General features: G+C 34.1%; 1 protein-coding gene across 1 annotated transcript; it reads right to left on the bottom strand.

The window, feature by feature from the left end:
* Nucleotides 1-1,917: 1,917 nt before the first annotated feature.
* LOC110100602 (V-type proton ATPase subunit G 1) lies at nt 1,918-19,375 on the bottom strand. Its single transcript, XM_020828179.2, has 4 exons — nt 19,187-19,375; nt 10,247-10,342; nt 2,956-3,056; nt 1,918-2,315 (listed from the first exon to the last, which is right to left on the bottom strand). Exons 2-4 carry the CDS (start codon nt 10,332-10,334, stop codon nt 2,172-2,174), a joined length of 333 nt encoding a protein of 110 aa, XP_020683838.1. The 5' UTR covers nt 10,335-10,342; nt 19,187-19,375; the 3' UTR covers nt 1,918-2,171.
* Nucleotides 19,376-22,209: the final 2,834 nt, after the last annotated feature.

The following is a 22,209-nucleotide window of genomic DNA, read 5'->3' as shown; positions in this document are numbered from 1 at the left end:
AAAGTCTGATGATGGGTAGAAGTCTTACGACGGGTATAAGTCAGGCGAATGTTTGGCGACGGGCAAAAGTCCAACATCAGATAGAAGTCCGATCACTGGCAGAAGTCCGACAACGGGCGGAAGGCAGACGTCGGGTAGAAGTCCGACGAAAATTCGACGACGGACAGAAGTCCAACGAGGGAGGAAGTGTGGTGTCAGGTAGAAATCCGACGACGGACAAAAGTCCAACGTCGGAAAGAAGTTCGATGAAAGTCCGACGACCAGCAAAAGTTTAACGACGGGTGGAAGTCTGACGATGGGCACATGTCCGGCGAAACTCTGGCGACGGGTAGAAGTTCAGCGACGGACGGAAGTCCAACATCGGATAGAAATATGAATAAAGCTTAGCGACAGGCAAAAGTCCGACGACGGTCGGTGGCCGGGTTAAAGTTCGGCGGTGGTCAAGAAGTCTGGTGGCAAGAGAACTCTTCCTTCTCTTCTTACCTTGGCACCATTTCTCCCTTTTTCATGAGAAATGAGAGGTCTATTTAAAATTTTCTAATAGTAGCAAGACCAGTAAGTAGGAAGAAGATCAAGGTTAAATTAGAAGTGGTTTGACGGCCGATGTTGAATTCCTTGATCGTGGACCGTTTACTGGGCATTTAAATGTCTTAATGATATCAGAATTCAACGATCTTGAACTTGTTGGATTCATCTCGTCAAGCCACTCAATTCGACTATAAGCATATCACATTTAAAAATCATTTGGTAATTCAAATTATGGCTTGACCTTTCAAATGCTCTTTGTGTCTTTGATTTGAATTCATTTGGGTCTATTTGAGTTGAATTTGTTGTAGTTGGATTCGTATTTCCAAGATGTTTAGTTCGCCTATAAGTTCCTTGAAATCGGAGATCAAATAGTTTCCCATTTACTTTTTAAAATTTCCAACTTAATTTTACTTCGAGATTTGTGGCTGATCAACATAAATTTTTTATTATATCTTCAATACTAACTTGTAAGATTAAGCTCTTGCTATAATAATAATAACAATAATAATAATAATAATAATATGGTTTCTAAAAAAAGTAGTGATAATTTTCAACACAATTTTTATAAATATAATTATAAAATTATTGTGATAATTTTTTTTTAAAGATCTATTATAAATATTACAAATATCTCTTTAAAAAGAACTCAGGAAAACAGCTTTCTCAGAAATACCATATTCATGTAAATCTTATTATTAAAAATTATTTTTCATCACAAATATTTCTCAAAAACATTAAGAAAGTAATATCAAATAAAAATATAAAAGCTGATTTGAAAAGAAAAAATAATAAAAAAAATTGCACCAAATACATCTAAATCTTATCAGGGCATGGCATGAAATTAGGCTTAGCACTTTTTTATTTTGTTTCATACAAAATCCATGAGAACCTTTTAAACAAAGGTGTCCTTAGTTCTTAAGAAGGCTCCATACATGAAAAACCTTTAAAAAAAAAGTATATGCCCTCTCACTACTTAGATAAATTATTTGGACATCGGACTGTCCGTATGCGAATTAGAGTACGTCACATCACCTGGTACACAGTCGCAGTACACAACAAAAGGGTAATGTGACGCGCTCTGATTCACCTTCAAACAACATTCGTATCTGCACAGAATAATTTCACCACTAGTTAAAGGTTGTGTTCTATTAGTGGAATAATGAGACCATCAACACACTAATCCATTAGCAAAAACTTTGGAATCCAATCTCTTTTGCTTATGCTGATAATTTCCATTGACATCATTCAGGTTTAGAGAGAAAAAAACATGGACTAAATTTTCACTAGGAGTTAAAAAAAACTAAAATTTCAGGTAGTTTTTCATGTTAAAAAAAAGAAAAAAGAAGTTGGCTATCTTAACAGCTTGCTTGTCTGAATATGCATAAAAGCTGAAATTAACTGCAAATGTTCAGATATTATTAATAGCTTCCATTTAGGAGAACAAAATGGTCATGTCACACCACTGACTCTTAACTTCCACAAAGACCAAGCTCATTACACTATACTATGATAAATGAGCTATTTATTAGTTCAGAAACAAGGAGAACCCCCAGCTCTCAAGTACAAGGAAGGAATAGAAGAAGCACAAAGCATAACCTTTTAAAAAAGGTATCGTCACCACAAAAAGGAACGGTAGTCCTTAGCTAATTCTTCACCTGGGTCACATACCTTAAAAGCATTTGAACGACATCACCAGATATCCTATCAGACTCTGAGTCAAGGCTTTGGATTTTGGCCTCAGTTTCCTCTTCCAGGCGCTTAACGTTTGCGCCAGTATCACCACTACTCTGTTTGAAGAAAAAGGAAGCCATAGTAAAATTCAAAAATCCTAGATGATGATGATGACATTCTGACTGATTATGATGATGTGTCTCACATCATGCATGTTGCATCAGATGCACTTGATTTAGAAAAAAATAAACACATGGGTTTTTTATAGGGTTTATTTTAATTTTGGGGGTCCAGATTTTCTAAAAGAGCAAGCTCTTAAATTAATTACAACCTAAAAATATTCAAGGAAACTCTTAATTAAGCAGTTGTGCATGTGGCAAAAAAAAACCCAATATGATTAAGCTATAGTAATTGGGTTTGAAATTGTTTGCTAAGAGCAAAAAGGCCACCTAGGAAAAAGCAAGGAATTCCATTCTTAAAAACCAAATAAATAATCTGCATTGTCAAAACAGTCGAAATTACAGCTCAGTGAGTTATAAGAAGATAGATTTTATAACTCAAAAGAGTTGTAAAGATGAGGTAAGAGGGAAAGACAATTAATTCATCTAAAGGTTTAGAATGTAAACCCCAATCATTATCCTATGACCCCTTCATCCTGGGTCTTCTACTTGATCAAATAAGATAATCAACCCAATTTGACTTGACAATTCAATTATGGATTGATAAGAAAATAATCGAAGCACAGTGAAACTTTACCTCCGCAACTTTCTTTTGAAAATCAGCTTCCAGCTGGGCACGAAACTCAGCGACCTCTTTATCAGCCTCCTCTTTCGCCTGCTTTAGCCTGGCCATTTTTGCTGGGACAGATAAGAGAAGTTAACAACGACGTTTGACAACCAAACTCCTAAGCAAATATAACGTGAAAGAAAGCTAACACAATGTTGCAACTACCACAAATAACAAAGAATGTGCAACGAAAGGAGATGGCACATCAGACCCATGTAAATGAAGCTATGGGGGAAGAATTTGTGATGGTTATGCTATATCAACTCATTAACAAGCACATGCAACATTCTACATATACAAATCTATAAGATATTCTATCATAATGAAGTTTTGTGAGAAAACAAAAAAAAGATAAGAATAGCTTGATTCCGGAGTTGAGCATATGCAAAAATAGTCCAAGGGTGATATTGCACCTCTGAATTTGTAATACTTACACATTTATATTTAATCCTTTTCATTTTACGAACCCATAATATCTTTATTAACCCACTTGCAACCAATCTGAATTGCTTTCCTGCCACGACTAATTTTATGGTCCCAAACATCATTGTTTAATAAATTGCTTCGTTTCTTGGGCATAAATGACTTAAATAAGTGTAATCACTAAATACACTTCCTAGTTCCCAAACTTGAAATTTTTCATCAAACTCATTTTATTCAAATTAGGGATGTCAATATTAGAACCAAAATGATAACACAACCAGAAGAGGACAAGAAAATTTGATTTTGGGTCAAGTTGTGTAGGACTTATATTACTCAAATTTGCTGGTGTAAGCAAGTTGAGTTGAGATCAAAAAATAGCTAACTCGAGCTCGGCTAATCTATCTCACACTAGAATCAAATTTGAGCTCAAGCCAAGTCAATCTTAGATGTTGAGCTTGAGCTCAGCTTGTGAGTTTGATTCTCCTCCTCAAATTCAACAAACAATCCACGACAAAGAAGGGATGAAGTCGTGAAAGAAACTTGCTGGAAAAGGAATTGACAGGGGAAGTCACGATTAGAGCTCACAGGGGAAGAGATCAACAAGGAAGTTATAATGGGAGCTCGTTGGAGAAGATATCCACGAATTTAGGGAGAGACAACGAGGAAGTCACATTGGGAGACTGCTATAGAACACATCAATGAGGAGTCAATGAGGAATTCACGAAGGGAATTCGCTAGAGAAGGCAACCACGGGACCAACTAAATATGAAGAGGAGTTTGCAAGACTTGCTGTCTCCAAAACCTGCTCAATAATTAATAGAAAAGCGCAATTTAGAGTTTACTTATTTATTCTAATCAAACAAGTCTATTTTTAATCAAGCCTAAACTCGTGCTCATTTAATACAAAAGTTTAATTTTAGCTCAAGCACAACCTTGCAGCTCAAGCTAGACTTGAGAACCTGTTAACGAGTCAAGTTCAAGCCGATTTGGCTAACCTACACCCTTATTCAAGTCAGTAGTAAAGAAAATAAAAAAGGCAGCATGTTCGGATCCTAATCATACTAACACAAAATTCAATTTAACCATTTAATAAGTAGAATTTTTTTCTCTTTTTTTAATAAAACTAATATCTAATGACAATTTTGGATTATTTTGAGCAAGCTTTGAGTTCTATGTTGAGGGTGCAAATGAGTCAAGTCGACTCGATAACGAGCTCACAATCCGAGCTTATTGATTTTCAAGCTCGAATAGATTTACGAGCTTGTTGGGTAATCGAGTTAAAGTTCGATTGAGTTGCTACTCGACTCATTGACTCATCATGAGACTCGAGCGGGTCGAATAGATTGAAGGCAAAAGCGAGAAAGCATAATATCCAATTACTTATAGTCTAACAAAACTGGATAGAGCTTTCTCTTTCGCTGTTGTGTGTGCAGTGCTAGCTAAAATTCTAGGGCTTTCTCTCTTGCTGTTATGATTAGTGAGCGAGGAACGATGAATAGCGAGATCGTTCGACGATCGCTTAGAAATTTCTCCAGTTTTCTTATCTCTAACTTGTATCTTCACCAAGGTTTAAACTTGCGCAATTGGGTAGTGAGACGTTTTTCTTTTGTGAGGTGAGACATAAGCCTCAAGACATTTTGAGGTATAAGCCTCAAAATCTAAAAATTGTGAAAAATGAAAATAAAGATTAAAAGCAATCTTTTATATAATACCCAAATAATATGTTAAATAATGATATAAACTTTCTATTGAACTATAAAGTAATAAATTGGAATACATATGAAATAAAAAATTTCACAAGGATAAAGTGACAACTAATAAATTGCGTGAAAAAGAATTAAAATCCAAACATTAGAAGAGCAAAATAATTTGAAACATAGGAATTATGTAAAAGTATCTTATAACATCAAGTTCAACTCCAAATTTTTTCTTTCTCAGTTCCTCACTTATCCACATTTAATTCTTAAAAAAAAACTTACATAATTGAAAAAAACTTAGAAATCATCACTGAAGGGATCTTTATTTGAGCCATCATCATAACAAATTGGTTTCTCCCCTGCCTTATCCTGTGGAGTTCAATGCATCTTAATATGTTATTCTTCATTTATTTTAATCATCTTTCTCTTTCATAAATATTTATCATCAACACAAAGAAGAGAATACTCCAACATTTTTAGAGAAGGAGGTGGTGGTTATGTGCGGCTTTCTAGTGATTCCCGGGGTTGGCTACGATAGTGGTAGATACAACAAAGGTGGTGGGCTAAAGGTCAAGATGGTTGAGAGGAAGTTGTTGTGGCTTTGGGGCGCATGAAGGCATAATTGTTCGGGACTTTAGTTTATAATTTAGGTAAGTTTTAATAAAAATATATATAAATTGAGTTAGGCGTACGCCTTACGCCAGTAAGGCGAGGCGGGCCTTAGCCAAGCTGAGGTGTAGGCCTCATAAAAATGCTCGAGGCGTAAGCCTTGAGGCATTTTTCATTGGAATTGTGCTGAGGCGGGCCTCAAGGCGAGCCTTATATTGCGCAATTTTAAACAATGATCTTCACTCCTTACTCCAGAACATAATCCATCATTTTCCCACATTTTGCAACAGCTACACCGGGAGTTCGAGACGAACAACTCCTGCTTCGGCTAGGGGTTCTTTAGGTCGTTCATCTTCTTCCTCAAAGCCAAAATTTTTGAGGTTAGAATGCTTTCATTCAGATGCTAGTGGGTTTAGGTGAGCCCTAATGCCCTATTTGTTAAAAAGTTGTTTGGATCTTGCATTTATTTAATAATTACAATAATAATTTGGTTGCTTGATTTAGTTACTTGGAAGTTGGAATATTAGGATCTTGCTTAGATCTTGCATTTGTTTGCTTGATTTATATCCTTCTCCTAGAGATAATCATAATATTAATTTAAAGATAGTTTCTGGCTTTGTGCTGCTTTGTTTTAACATGCTTCACATTATAATGTTGTGGAAAAGGTTTCCTCTGAAATTATTGCTTTCAAAATTGTGTTGTAATTTGGTTTCAATATTTTGCTAGCTCTAATGTAGATTGTGTGATTGTGTATTTCATTTTCATGTCCTAAGTACTTGCCTTTGGTTTTGCAATGGATAAATAGAGATGTATACTTGTTTATTTAGTTATTCCCTTTGCAATGAAAATTGTTGATAAGGATTTTAGCAATTCAATCAATATTTTAGATGTCTTTTCCTTCTTTTTTTTTTTTTCATGAAAGAATTAGTATGCTACATTTTTACTGTTTGTGTTATACATTCTAGAATGTAAGCCAAATCATTTGCCGAAAATAATATTAGTGACTCAATAAATTTAGAAATTGTTGATAAAGTGCAGTCGTATAGTGCATATGCACATGATATTTTGAATGAAAATAATATTTGTGTGGGGGAAAATAAGGGCATAAAAAGGCATGCTGCTAAAACAACTAATGAGAATAAAGATGAAAATCCAATAGAAACTACAAAAAGACATTAACGATTTGGGATGAGTTTAAGAATGAGTAGGAAGTTATTCTTCTTGATGGAAAGAAGAAAGGGGAATGCTTTTGCCAGAAAAAACTTTCTATAGCGAATACAAGATCAACAACAGTTTAAAAGACACTTAGAACATTGTGCTGCTAGAATCCGTTCCTAAAGAAACTAAAAAATTTTGCGTTTCAATCGAAGGATATTGATTCAGCAATTGAAAATTACCAGGAAAGTAGTAGTTTGACATCATTTAAATATGATAATTTTAAAGTACGAGAAAGCAAATCATACTATTAAATGTGATAATTTTAAAGTACGAGAAAGCAAATCATAATATTTCTTTATCAATAAGAAACCATATTCAGTGGTGAAAAAATTAGGTTTCAATCTGGTTCTAAAGTCAATGTCACGTTTTTTTTTAATTTTAAGAACAAATGCTCATAGTGACATCATGTTAGTTTACAGGAAAGAGAAAAAAGTTATAAAATATATTGAGAAGTATAAACAAAATCAGTTTTACCACAGACTTATGAAAGTCAAAGAACCAAAGAATTTCTAATATGGTTGTCACCGCACATTATGTGGACTCTAATTAGAGGTTACATAAAGGTGTTCTAAGTTTCCTACACTTGCCTCCTCATACAGCTTCTAAAATTCTTGACACTTTCTACAAATCCTTAGTGAATGGGGTCTAGAGAATAAAGTATCCACAATATCAATTGACAATGTTGCTAATAATAATAGAGCTATTAAATTACTAAAGGACAATTTCAATGTGCAAAATAAATTATTTTTTAGAGATAGGCTATTTCAAGTTTGTTGTTGTGCGCATATCTTGAATTTGATGGTTAAAAATGATATTAAAGGTCTAGAAGCTTGTAGTTGACAAAATTTGTGACATTGTTAGCTTTATAAATGCATCAGAGTAGAGTGCTTCAATTTATTGATGTTGTACAGTTGTTGTAATTGCTCACTATAAAACCCGTTATGGATTGTCCAACACATTGGAATTCAACCTACAATATATTGATTGTGGCCTTTAAAATGAGGGAAGCCATCTTTTCGTATCGTGAGAGAGAAATTGCTTATCATAATTGTCCTACAAAAGAGGAATGGAATAACATAGAGAAGGTTTGAGATGTCCTAGGTTTTTTTAATGAATAAGCATTATTTCAGGTACTAAATGCCCTAATTCAAATTTAATTTTATATCAAATATGCACCATAAAGATTTAGATGATAGCTCAATTGCTCCTAGTCAATTTATCAGAGATATGACTAGAAAAATGATAGGCAAATCTGATAAATATTGGTGCGAATGTAACATTCTAATGGCATTTGGTGCTATTATGGGTTCAAGGATGAAATTTCTTATTATAGAGTTTGCATATTCTACAATTATGATGGAGATAGGAGTGCACAAGATATTCATATGTTTGTACTTTATTATTTGAATTGTATAAAGAATATGTATCACGCTTTGAGTCACAAATTGAAGGGGCAGGTGGCACATGTAGATTGGGGAGAGCAGCTTCGATAGGGGAAAATACTAATTTAAGAATGGGTCATACATTTGGAATAAATATATATAGTTTGTGGCTTAATTTCACTGCTTATGTCTTCTAATAAATAAATAAGAAATCTGTTAAGTCAGATTTAGATAAATATTTAGAGAATGGCATAGAGATTTGTCTAGCTGACAGGACATTCGACCTGATTGCATGGTGGAAGAGCAACCAAAAGAAATACTACATATTATCAAGAATGGTTGTAGCATCATATCCATCCCAATTAGCACAGTTGCTTAAGAATCTACATTTTGAGCATGGGAGAGAGTTATTGATACTTATAGTTCTATTGGGTGTTGAGACAGTACAAACTCTGATATGCGGGTCTAATTAAGTTTGTTCACAATATGGATTAAAGGGAAGGATAAAGGAATTGATTTTTTATGCTTTTTTTTAATTGTTATTCAAAATTATTATATGTTATATTAATAACATATTGTGATATATATTGTTCGTAGGAAGAGGAGGATGATGAAGAGATGGAGATACCATTATCATCTAGTTAAAAGCATTTTAAGGTAATCCTACTCACTATCTTTCTACTCATAGTCACATTCTAAATGATTTAATGCAAAGAAGATAACTTTCACTTTTCCCATTTGCAGATTGCCTACAAACTGAATGAAAAAGATGATTGAGACTTGGAAAAATTAATTTTTTTGGTGGACTTTGTAATCTTCTAACGGCATGTTTATGTATTTTAGTTAAATGTTGGGCTGTATTAATCTATTTGTTAAGTGAACTTTATGAGGGCTATAATTGATACTTATTATGTGTCCTTTTATATTATTTTATAGTTCTTTTTGAACAATCTAAAGTTGGAGGTACTGTCATCCTGATGGTTGTTTGTAAAACTAATGTTATTTATATTATGTTTGAGCAGGATTGTTCCTAATACCCAATATTGTCAATTATGCTTAATTGTTTAATATTGATCATTTGAACTTCTATAAAATAATCTGCCCAATAAAATGACAAGATTGTTATTTGCTTTTTATTTAGAAAATTGAACTTGGTATTACTTTTTTTCTTTACTTATGTAATTTTTGTTAATAGTCAATGAATGGGCTTGGGTCTTATTTCTCCTTAAAAAAAAAAAAGAGGACTGGAGCTATCTCCTTAATGTAAAAAATTTTAAACCAACTTACCATGAAAATTTAATAAAAATTACCTTCTATTCGAGCCTGCAATCAAGCTGAGCTCGAGCCTGGGGTTTGGAGACAGAAGTCGAGTTCGAGCTGAGTTTGAGCTCGAGTTCGAGCTACCTAAAAATTATATGAGTTGAGCTCAAACTTGCTATGGCTCGAGCTCAACTAGAATTTCACCCCTATTCTATGCAGATCAAAATTATAGATTGAACTCAATACCCTAATAGCATAACTACTTTACATGCATTTGAAATTACTCTCAGAAGTACGTCATATTCTTCAGTATGACTTGTATTTTAAACAATTACTAGTTTACTAAAAATTTAATTTAGCATTGACAATGTATTATTAAGACTATGAACACTTAAATATTATAGGAAGCTTAGCTTTCACATTTTTTTTTCCCGTAAAATATCAGGTTAGAAACAATCTGTGTGATCGAAAGTGTGGCAATGCATTGAAATTAGCCTACTCTTACAAATTAGAAATTAGCTAGAGATTATATAAGCATCGGACAAAACAAATTGTGAGAATATTAACGGAAAAAAAAATTTCATTAAACATAATGCCCTCATCACAGCTAGGATGCACGTTAGCAATTCTACAACAATGCGACATAAAGAGAGATTTAATGAATTAGCTCACCATTCCTAGCAGCATTGAGAATATGCTGGGCTTCTTGTTCTGCAGCTAATAGTTGTTGAATCCCTTCCTGACGTCTGCTAGAATCCATTTGTTTACCTGCCAATTAAGCGATAAATTAGAACTAATATTACAAGATACTGAAAGCAGAATATAATGCACACGAGGAAAAACAAAACTGAGACAATTAATTTCTGTCAACCAAACTTATCAAAAGTAGAAAAGAACATAGAACTCAAATAACTGCTCCCACCCTCATCCTCAAGAATGAAAAAGGCAAATGACAAGTAATACACAAATATGCACAAAAACCTAATAGTCAACCAAGTATTTAAACTAAAATAAGAGACACATCAAAACTGCAAAGGAATTAATCATCACTGGATATAGGAACATAGGAATCACTACGAAAGCCCTCATATCACAAGAATATCAAGATTGTATTCACCATCAAGCGCTGTACTAAGAATTAGGAATATGCTATTAACAGTATATTCCTTGAAAATAGCTTTCTTTCATGGACGATATAAGTTCTACATGGTAGTTTTAAATTTCTTCTTAAAATACTCCACATTATATTCTCAACTCATTCTCACCAAGCCCTAAAATTAAATTTAAAAAAATGTGCACCAGTGCATGAAGATCCTAAAAGTTGATGCACATTGCCTTACCCTTTACTCCAGAAAGGCTGTTCATACGTAGCATTGCCCCTAAAAATAAATTTAGTGAACTATATTAACAATAATTCATCCTTAACTGTGGGCTCCGAAAATTCGGCCCCGGCCTCCGCTCGCTTTTCTTTTTTCGGCGAGGGAGTTTTAACTGAATATGTTCCGAGGTAAATTTTGGAAGGCAGATGGGTTTGTAGATAAGACACTACCCAGAGATTTCGCCCTCATTTTGTGAGGACTTTATGATCTGAGTTCTGGTTTCCTATAGGCGCAAGCCCCTATAGTTAATTACCCCTCTCGATCACGAGAGAGAACTTTCGATTAAGGCTAGTCATTGATCAGATACGTAGAAGCACTCATTAAATATCCCACTATTATTAAAGATGGACATGACTTGATTTAGTTCCAAATATAATATGACTCAGAACATAACAGAAAAAGATAGAACTAACAACAAACAAACCCAAACAGTTCAAATCGGGCTATATTTTTAGTAAAATGAATATATAGTTTGGATTTGTTTGATTTCAGTGATTGGGTTTGGTTATTAAAAAACTAAAATACAGGAGAGTTTTCATAGGCTATACTACGCTATAAATTTGAGATTATCCCTTTAATTGCTGAAATCAAAAAGGCTTCAAACTGAACTAGGGATGTCAAAATGGGTAGACGGATCTAGATTGGGTCCAACCCAGAGTTGACCCGGGTCCAAACAGGTTGACCCTAACCCGACCTAATTTTGCAAACGGGTCAGGATTGTCAACCCGGACCCGACCCATGCAGGTTATTGGGTTGACCCGACCTGACCCCACGATGTTTAGGGATCATGCGCATTCCTCATTTGTGCGCTACAGAGCTAGGCGAACTGGCAAAGGGCTGAAGGCTCTAACGCGGAGAAACCAGTTGCGGTACAGCGGCAATGCGGATCTGCGGGCATGGCGGTAGCGGCCACTAGCAGCAAGGACGAGACGACGAAAACAACATGGCGACAGCGGGAGGCCAGTGCGGACAGGACTGCGACGGTATTGCCGGACCAGCAATATTTCAAACTTTCCGGTTCGGTATTTCCGGATTTGACTAGGCGTCAGGCACAGTCATGGCGTCATGCGACGATGCTAACGAGACGAGGTTACGCACGATGTTCCCGAGACAACCTGGGTTGGTTTTTGGTTTCCGGGTCAACCCGAACCCAACCCGGTTTTATAAACGGGTCAAAATCCAGAACTCAAACCCAACCCGTTTCTCAAATGGGTTGACCCTAACCCAAATTTTTTTAATCGAGTTTTCGGATCGGGTCAAATATTGACACCCCTAAACTAAACCAACCAAACCAAACACCTTTTTTTTTTTTGCATTGGCTAAGTTTTGCATGATTGTTTTTGCTCACAGAGTATACCATATGAAATGAGCTGTATATAAAATTATTCACTTGAATCTGTATCAATTTTCTCCCATCAATTTTCTCCCATCAATTTTAAGAAAATAATAAAAATAATTTCGATAATTTCATCTGTATGTTAATATTCTTTAATCGGTTTTGCAATTATTTTGTCAAAAAAGTCTAATTCAAATTCAATAGCAGCTTATTCCTGAACATCTTGACCAACATATTTCTAAGAATTCATACTTCAATGCAACTAATAAACACTCTTTTTTTATTTCTGTTATACATGCTGAATATGAAAATCATTACAGCACAAATATATAATCATCAGAATGTACTATTAGATGAGCTTAAATGTTTACAGATGTTGCACCGATACGGATACGGCGACACGGATACGACACGATACGGATACGGGACACGTCAATTCTTAAAAATACAGGATACGGGTACGGTGCGGACACGGCATTATAATTTATAAATCATACATAAAAATTAAGAAAGCAAACAAAGCATAATATTTGAAATTACAAAAAAAAATGACAACAACATCATTTTTAGCCTTGTAGCTTATAATATCAAAATATAAGCAAGCATTAAATGTCTAGTACAACAACAAAAGCATAAACATAAATTATCTAGCACTTGAAGTTTCAACTATTCAATAGAGGGAATTATATAATTATCTTCTTCATTGGTTTGTCTTTGAACTTCTATATCATCTTCAATAAATCTCATAGCTTCTAATTCAGGCTCATCAAGTGAAATATTAGTAAATTTTAATATTTTCATATCATCAAGAGACTCAAATCCATATCGAAAATGAGAGAATCTTGCTCGCAACCACGGAAGTAAATATGACACGTCTTTTTTTTTTATTTCTTTTTGTTTTTCAACGGACACGCGTATCGGATACGCGTGTCCTTTCAAAATTAAATAGTATTTTAATTGGATACGGCTTTGGCGTATCCGACAAGTATCGGTGGAGTATTGGAGGCGTATCCGTGTATCGGTGTATCGGATACAGCACAACTTCATAAATTTCGGTGCAACATAGGTTTACACATAATTGATGAAGAATTACACTAGCAGCAATACAATTAACTTCGAATAAAATATCGATTTTGTTGTGCGCCCAAAATGTTCCATACTGGGAGAGGATAAGGTCATCCTAGATTAGTAATGTCCAAAGAAACAACATGACAATAAAGTCGGATAACTTTTATGTGCAAAGGGAACAACACAGGCAAAGCCAAATGTCAATTAGATCCCAGGGAATCTTACGACCTGCTTTTAAGGGGTACAAATATTGCAGCATCCTTTCTTAGGTAAACTGATGAAAAATCTAGACTCTTAATACTTCGAGAAGGTTATGTGGCATTACTGGCGTAAGAGAAAGTTGAAAAATAAATATGATGGAAACAAGGGGAGTTGTTTTCTTCTTCTTCTTCTTCTTCTTCTTTTTTACCATTATTTACAGTTTATAGATAATAGATTGATGGGTGGCATGTTTCTGACGCAATTCCTGTAGTTTGTGATAGGAAATACTTGAATTCGCAAGTAACCCTACGGGTAATACTTGAGTTCACAAGCAAACCTATCTCCAATTGGTGAAAGCATCGAGAATAATGCAAAATCTGGGCCAAATCGCCCCAAAACGGTGGATTGCAATAAGAGAAACAAAGCCAAACAAACACGAACAAGATACAAATGATCCTCAATTCGAGAGGAGGATCGACTCTCCCAAATCTCTAGACAAGAGAGTCTAGAGTCCAAACGCCAAGAAACCCTAACTTGCAATCAAACAAAACATAAAAACACCATAATCCCTCTGATCCTCTATAATACAAAATCTTTCCTAATCGATTTTCCCTCCCAAGCCCTAGCTGCCCCCTCTGTTTAATTTTCAAATCTAATTGAGGAGTGAGGCCCACCCAAGAAGTGGGCCAAGCCAAGGGAGGCGGATGGATTCCGCCTCCTGTAGTAGTGCTGAACCGGCCCACTACTAAACCGGCCCTTGGGCCACTTGGGCCTGTTCAGCCTGAACCGGCACATCAGTTTGCTTCCAATAGTAGCTACTTGCCATTGCTGTGAAAATGTTGAAACGATGAATCATTTATTTCTCAATGTTTAAGTAACTGCTTTTGTTTGGAATTTATATGCTTCCCTTTTCAAGATCCGATTATCTGAGACGTAATATTTCATCTTTAATTTGCAGCTGGAAGAATTCTAGGGACAGATTTGGCGCTGGTCATCTAAGCTCCCTAGTACTCATTTTATCCTATGGTACAGCCGGCTTAAAAGAAAAGATTCTAAACACAGCGAGCTCTACGTCAACTATAAGAGGATTGTTTGAAAAGTGGATAAAGCTCGAATGAATACAACTTTCAAGGAACCTGTCCACTTCAGCTTTGATATGCTGCCTCATACCTCAGCAATGCTCCTATTCCTCTGATAACTTACTTATCAGGTGAGCATTCAGTTAGTTACAGGAAACGCTCATATCCAACCTTATTTTATAAGAGAGAAATTAGCTCGATTATGCAGTAGCCTTCGAACATGGAGCTGATATGAAAAGTCCAAGTTGAATTTTGCTCTTACTAAGGGATTGTTTGGTTGCAAATATGTAGTATAAAGTAAATCAAATGCATATATATTGAAATTTCAGGTGTTTGTTCAGAAGAAAAACAAATGCTGAGTAATTTTTTTAGGTATTTAAAATTTCCTACCTAATTCATTTTCAATGTATATTGAATTTGCCCAATCGAGGCTAATTCCAAATATGCCATGTGCATAAAGCTTCGTCCACAGCCAACAGTCACCGCCACCACCCCTGCCGCTAAAGCCCACCACCACCCATCACCAGACATCGTTGGCTAGTGCTGTCAGCCGCTAGCCACCGCTCAGCGCCACCCGCCAACCATCTCTCACCACTAAACACAAAAAACTAAACTCCTGAATTTCTTTTACAAGCAACCAAACACAACAAAATATTTTAAATACAAAATTTTAATTTACATTGTATTTTGAATACATCAAATTTCTAAATACTGACAACCAAATAGCTCTTAAGACTTCAATGAACTCCTCGGTCACTAGAGAATTTCCCAATTTGTAGAGCCACTATAGAGTATATGGGACATCTAGGCTCAAATGGTGTTCAAATAATACATGTGCAACTGGATGAGCTAGCCATAAATATTAATAGTAGCGAGCAAGGGAGGATTTAAGCTGGGGGCCGTGGGGGCACGGGCCCCCACTGGATGTGCGAGCAATGTCTAATTAATACTATATATTACTCTTTAATTAGGCCTAAAGCAAATTATTAATGTTAGATATTTTTTTCGTCATCCTCATTCCCACCCGTCTTACCCAAAAAAAAAATTCCCACCTGCCTTGCTTCTTTTATGCACGGATCAAATATCTCTACTTGACACAACTCTCCTTGGCCTATTGGTTAAGAGCTTAGGCTTCCAACTAAGAGGTCCAAAGTTCGAGTCTATGTGTATGCGTTGTGTGTGTGAGTTTGCCTAAATGGCCTAAATGTCCCAAAAAAATATCTCTACTTGTATTAAAAAAATACTTGAGTGGTACCTCGTTCTTTTCCACATCTAGTGATCTAAGCCAAAAGCCCTGAGTTTAGGGAAGCTGGAGCTAGGTTTCGGGGAGAAAGTATTGATTTTTTTTTTTTTTTTTTTTTTTTTTTTTTTTGTATTTTCTCCAATGAATCAACTTTGATTTGAACTTGGTATGCATTAAGACTTATGTGAGGAGAGCTTTTTTCTATTTAAAATTGAGCTGGTAAATTATAAAACTTTATAATGTGTGAAATTTTATAAGCAATTGGCTATTTTTCACATTGCTTTATTTTATTTTTCTTATAGATATGATTAATTAATCAGTAAAAGTAATGTGATGTTGTTTTCATTCAAATTAGATATGCATATGTATTTCAAAAGAAAATTTGAAGGAGATGACTAGAAACTTTTATTTGAGGAAAACAATATACAAACTAAAGAAAGCCATACACAAATAAATTATGCCGATGTCCCCACTGATTCTGGATTGAGAAAAAAAAATTTATATTATAATCCTAATGAGAGGGATAGTGTGCAGAGATACTACTTGTCAAAAGGATCGTGTCAATCACATGATCATGAATTCCCCCCCACACAAATTGAAAATAAATTTCATAAATTTAAAAAGGTTGACGATTTTTTTAAATTCAATAAATTGTGCCCCCACATGAAAAAAATGCTGGCTCCGCCCCTGGTAGTGAGCCAAGTCTAAACTTCATTATTAAGTGGTAAATCGACTCAATGGCCGGTAGTCATTCAATTATTGTCAACCATAGATTGCATTATATGTTGATGGAGCACTTGAAACAATGAAGTCAATCTCCCTCATCTTTCAACACTAGTCGTCACCCAAAATGATAGAAAAAGTGATGATGTACTTGAGTTCTCTTAATCACAATGCACTTAATCAGAATACACTTAGAGGCCAAAGATTCTTCTCTATGATGTCAAGCTTCTCCAAATAGTGAAAGAAAGGGCATCCACTAAGGAAACCCAAAGTCAATTAGGATCAGACAAACTTCAAAATTATTGATCACCACTCTCATGATAAAAAAGAGATTGAAGACATTCCAATTTACGCAAATCCTCATCTATAAAAAATGGAGGTAACTAAAGATTAAATTTACCCCGTATACTAGACCCTTTGTAGACTCTTTCAATGAGACACTTCTAATGCCACTCCACATACGATCATCATAATTATGTCAATGATTTAGACTCAGCCTGGCTAGTCTTCTCCACTAGCTCCTGTTTATCAATGACATAGATCTAACAATCCCTTCAAGAGACCCATTTTTATCAGCTTTGCAAGTAGTAGCTTTAGCTAATGGGAGTTATAAATATTGCGGCCATGGTAATTATGGTGAAGTTAAAGTTTGTGCACATTCTCTTCTCTGATGGAGCTCAAATCTTGCTTGGCAAATGAAATTACTCTTAATTCAAATCATCTGCATAGCAGTGCCTAGCAGTTGATTCAAAGAGGAGCAACTCAACCTAGCCCAGATGGGGTTGATGTGGAAAGGGCAGAGCAACTCCTAACTAAGTTTGGTATCTTATTATAGCGTATCAGAGGCAATTTTTATTAGCATGCACCCTCCTTTTTTTTATTGATATGAACTTGAGCAATAGGGGATAATGAGACCTTCAAGAAACTAGTGAGATCATGAGCATTAATGTACTTATTGGCCTTCTATAGTGGATCCACCATCATTTTTGAAGGATTTTTTGCGACCGTGAATTTGAACCAGACATTTCAAATACTCTAGATGAGTGACACCTTATAAACTGAAACATCCAAATCAAAAACTCTAAAAGTATTATAAAAAATATTTAAATTATTTGAATTTAAATATATTAAGTGATAAGAAGTAATAATCAATGTTAAGAAAATGTTTACATTAAATTTTACCCCCTCTACTATTAAATAAAGAATACATATTTTTAAAAAAATATAAATAATAGGAATAAATTTAATATAGACAAAATTAAAATTTAGCATCTATCTTCACAATCATTTTCGAAGTGTTACTTAACTGCTAATGCCCTAAATCAAATATGTTGCAGATTGTGTCTGCGATCTCCTTTTCAGAGAAAAAAAACAGAACGAAGGGGAGGAGAAAAGTCAAAGGGCCTTCGCTAGGTTAGGCAATTCTTGCTGGTCGGGGTTTCCTCACTTCTGACCTATACCTTCTTCTCCTTAATCGTAATTGATTTCTTGGTATTTTAAATCCAGTCAATTAGTAGCTGCTGGTTCTTCTCATGGTAAAAGATTGATCAAATTTCTTGCATTTTCTTGTAATCGATAGTCGATCTGATTAGCGGATCTGTTTCCTCTCAATTTAGGCGTCATATATTGCTTAGAAATAATTTTGATGATTGATTCGACTTCATACTTGTTTAGGTCGCCTTGCATATTTGAATGTAGCCGTTCTCTATATATTGTAGATCTGATCTCTCTCTTTATCTCTCAGTGTGCATGTGTGTGTACATATATCCAAGAGTTTTGATGTTTTCCTGACAACATGTTGTGTTATTGAAGATTTAACAATGCCCATTTGATGTTTGCTTGACGATGTTTTATGGCCTAATTAGGAAAGTTTCTGCTAAGATCATAAGATTCTGATAAAGCAAAATTTTTTATGCAGAGAAAGAATCTGGAGATACCTACAAAACACTAAAATTCTGTCTCATTCAACCCAATTTGTTTGAATTAATGCCTAATGAACTCAATTTGACTTGATCTATCCCTATACATACTCCTAAAATTATAGTGAAGTCTGTGCAAGCTTGAAACGGTCAAAACTTGTCCCGAATCATCCTGATTGGCTTGAATTTTGTTGAGCCGTAGCCACTTTTCCAATATATCATCAAAGCTGCTGAGAGTGTGTACTGAAAAATGGGTTGTCTTCTTCTTGGATTGCTTGGGATTATTGAGATTAGGGACGGAGGCTTATTCCTTTCTTGAAGAAGGAGAAGAAGTAAGGCGGATAGGGAGGGACGGGAGAGCCTTCTTTGCATGAATGGTTTCTTCATATGAAGAGTCTTATCTATGGAGTGAAAAAAAGGAGAAATATTCTTGATTGATTCAAGATTCTTCAAGCTTTCTAGAGCATACTAGATTGACAAAGGGGGATGTGGAGGCTTAATCAATAAACACTATGGGGCTGTTTGGCAACAGGATTTATGCAGGCACGGCGGAATAAATCCTCCGTTTCCCTCTTTTTGCCGTAAATCCCAGATTTATTAAATCCTGTAGTTCGGCGAATTTACGGGATTTGGCCGAAGAAGCGCGCGAAAGAGAGAAAGATACCTTCACAGCGAGCGAGCTCCCGTCGTTGCTTCCGATCAAAATGTAGTGACTTCCGAGAACGCCGTCGAAGGAGCGAATTCGAACTGCAACGAAGGAGCTGAAGATGTGACTCGTACAATCTCTACACCTCCTGCGGAGCAACGAAGCCGAACCTCAACCACGAAAAGAGAAGATAAAAAAGCAAGCCCTAAATGGCTATAAATAATTAATAAACCTTATTAGGAAAATTTACATACATACCACTTTATTTTATGCTATTTATATATCTAACCTCTAAAATATTAATATTACATTCATATCACCCATATACAACTTTAATATCAAATATATCACTCATATAATTCATTTATATCATTCTTACAATTCTATAAACTTTAATATTTCATTCCATGCACTCAAATTTGTTCTATGGGTGGTAATCATGTAATATTAATATTTTTGAAGTTAGATATGTAAATAGCATAAAATAAAGTGGTATGTATGTAAAACCCCCTTAAAATTTTTAAGTGATTAAAAAGATAATCAATAATATAATTTATAATTAAATTGAACTAAATAATATTTAAATAATTAATTAATTTTTAATTGAATTAATATAATTTTAAATATAACAACTACTATATAATATTATAAATAATTTTTTTTTAGATAATAAAAATTATAAAAAATATTATGTGTTTTGTTAATATTTTTAACATAATTAATTGATGATAAACTATAACTATCATTTTCCAATCTTAGACACTTTCATAATATAATCAAAAGAAAAAATAATTATATTTAGAGTTCTAAGTCTGTTGTGTTGACCCAATACACTTGTTGTTCTAGCTACTCTTTAGAGCCACACATGACCTACATTATACACTAGTTAGAGGTATATACATTGATGTTAAGGCCCTTGTGTTCACTTAGGTAACTTAGATGTTCTAGAGGTGCCTTATGTCACAACCCAATCTAATCATTATAGGTCATATCGAGTTGAGTTGTGACAGACAAATTCTAAGATCTAGTTTTAGAATGTTTCATATTCTCTTTTAATATATTTATTTTCAATAAATTATAGGCTACAGAGCCACTAAAATATTTATAACAATGTAAATAAACTCATCAACAATATTACTGTCATTTTTCATAAAAAAAAATGTATATATACTAAAGTACATGGCTACAAACAAAAATTATAAAATTGAATAATAAACTAGACATAATTGTACATAAATCAAAATAAAAGAAACATCTATAAACTCATATCTAATCTTGAATTGTTAATCAATAAGTTCATTCCTTGTATTATATCTTGAAAATATAAGCAAAATCACAATGAGCTATAACAGCTTTACAAGCCACACAATCGATCTAAATTTTCAAATTCTTTTATTAAATATTTTGTTGAATATTTAAATGTTGTATAACAAATCTTTGTATTAAGAAATGTAATAAGAGTATAACCGTTATTCAATTATTTAAATATCAATACTAAGTAGACAAATAAATTGAAATTCATATCACAAACAGATCATATCACATATCCCGATCCTAAAAAAATCTCAAAGGATTTTGGCCTCTTATGACTCTATTTTGTGCTTATAGTATCAGAGCATGTCCGTAGGCACCAGAACATAGTTTATAGACATTATAACATGTCTTATAAGCACTAAAATATTTCTTGACATAGATATAATCTCAAAGGATTCTAGCCCTTTGTATCTCCCAACAGTCATAATTTAATCACATAAGCACATATTTTATCACATTATAATAGTTAAAACATAATTGAGTACATGTTAGAATTGCACAATTTTCTATAACGACAACCAATAGAAATTTCTACTGAGTAAAATTTTATAGTTTCAAAATATAACCAACTTATCAATGATTGTGCAAAATATTTTTTTAAAACATTAATGCATTACATCACTATTTTTTTATTGTATGAATTATTTTTTATTTGATAAAAACTCCATAATTTTCAAAATACCCAATAAATTTTTTCTTGAAAATATTCAGAATGATCATAATCTCAATCTCTATAAAATATAAAAAGTTACGCAATAAAAATTTTTTTTCGTTGCAAAGTTATCCATATTTATTGGTAATAGAAATATAAATTTAATAAAAAAATTGTATGTTTTTGAAAGCTGAGAGATGCATAATGCGACCTATCTCGATCTAGACAACTTTTTCAATTGGCCCGACGGCTTAAAACTGCCCAAAATGACTCAAAGTGCACTTTTTCCTCTCAATCTCTCTCCTATATTCAGCCGGCTTTGCTCAATCAAATGGAATGGAATAATGCTTTTATTTTAATATAAAGTGCTCTTATGGCCGGCCCAACATTGCAGCGCTACAAGCTTAGCAATGCGTCTAGAGTCTTGAGTGTTACAATGTTACTATTTGGCATCTAGTACTACAGCAGTGCTTAGGCGCTCAGATACCCAAAACTAAGGTGCTTAAAATAGTAACATTTCTCTAATTTTATCGAAATTCACACCAAACATTTAAGAGATATTCTAAATCACACACAATTATGTTCAAGTACTAAGACACTCCCAAAGACAAGTAAAAAGGGTTTAAAATTCAAAATTTATCTTTTCTCGAATCGGGTCAGAATAGGTAGAACCACATGTTGAATATGGATGTGTCACACCTTGGATGCCCATGAGTAATAATTGCCTCATTAATTTGAATATAATAAATATTTATTCAAGTGTATGTGATATATGAGGTTTGATATGCCATACAATTGTATGCATATCAAACAAATCTTACTGTGTAAAGAATACATTTATATCAAAGATATTATTATTTTGTTTGAGCATAAATAGTTTGCAATTTCATTCATTAGAAAAATGACACCATTATATTATAATATATTTGTTTGATTGAATATCAATAATTATTATGTGATCAAGCACATTTTTTTAATAATAAGCACCCACATAAAGAAAACTTTAAGTAATTAAATTGATGTTGGATTTAACATGATTCAGTTGAATTATGCCTACAAAGATTGTTAGATCTTG

Source organism: Dendrobium catenatum, unplaced genomic scaffold, assembly GCF_001605985.2.
Source record: "Dendrobium catenatum unplaced genomic scaffold, ASM160598v2 original_scaffold_125794, whole genome shotgun sequence".
Classification (NCBI taxonomy): domain Eukaryota; kingdom Viridiplantae; phylum Streptophyta; class Magnoliopsida; order Asparagales; family Orchidaceae; genus Dendrobium; species Dendrobium catenatum.
Note: the sequence above shows the minus strand (reverse complement) of the source record. Positions and strands in the feature narration are given on the sequence as shown.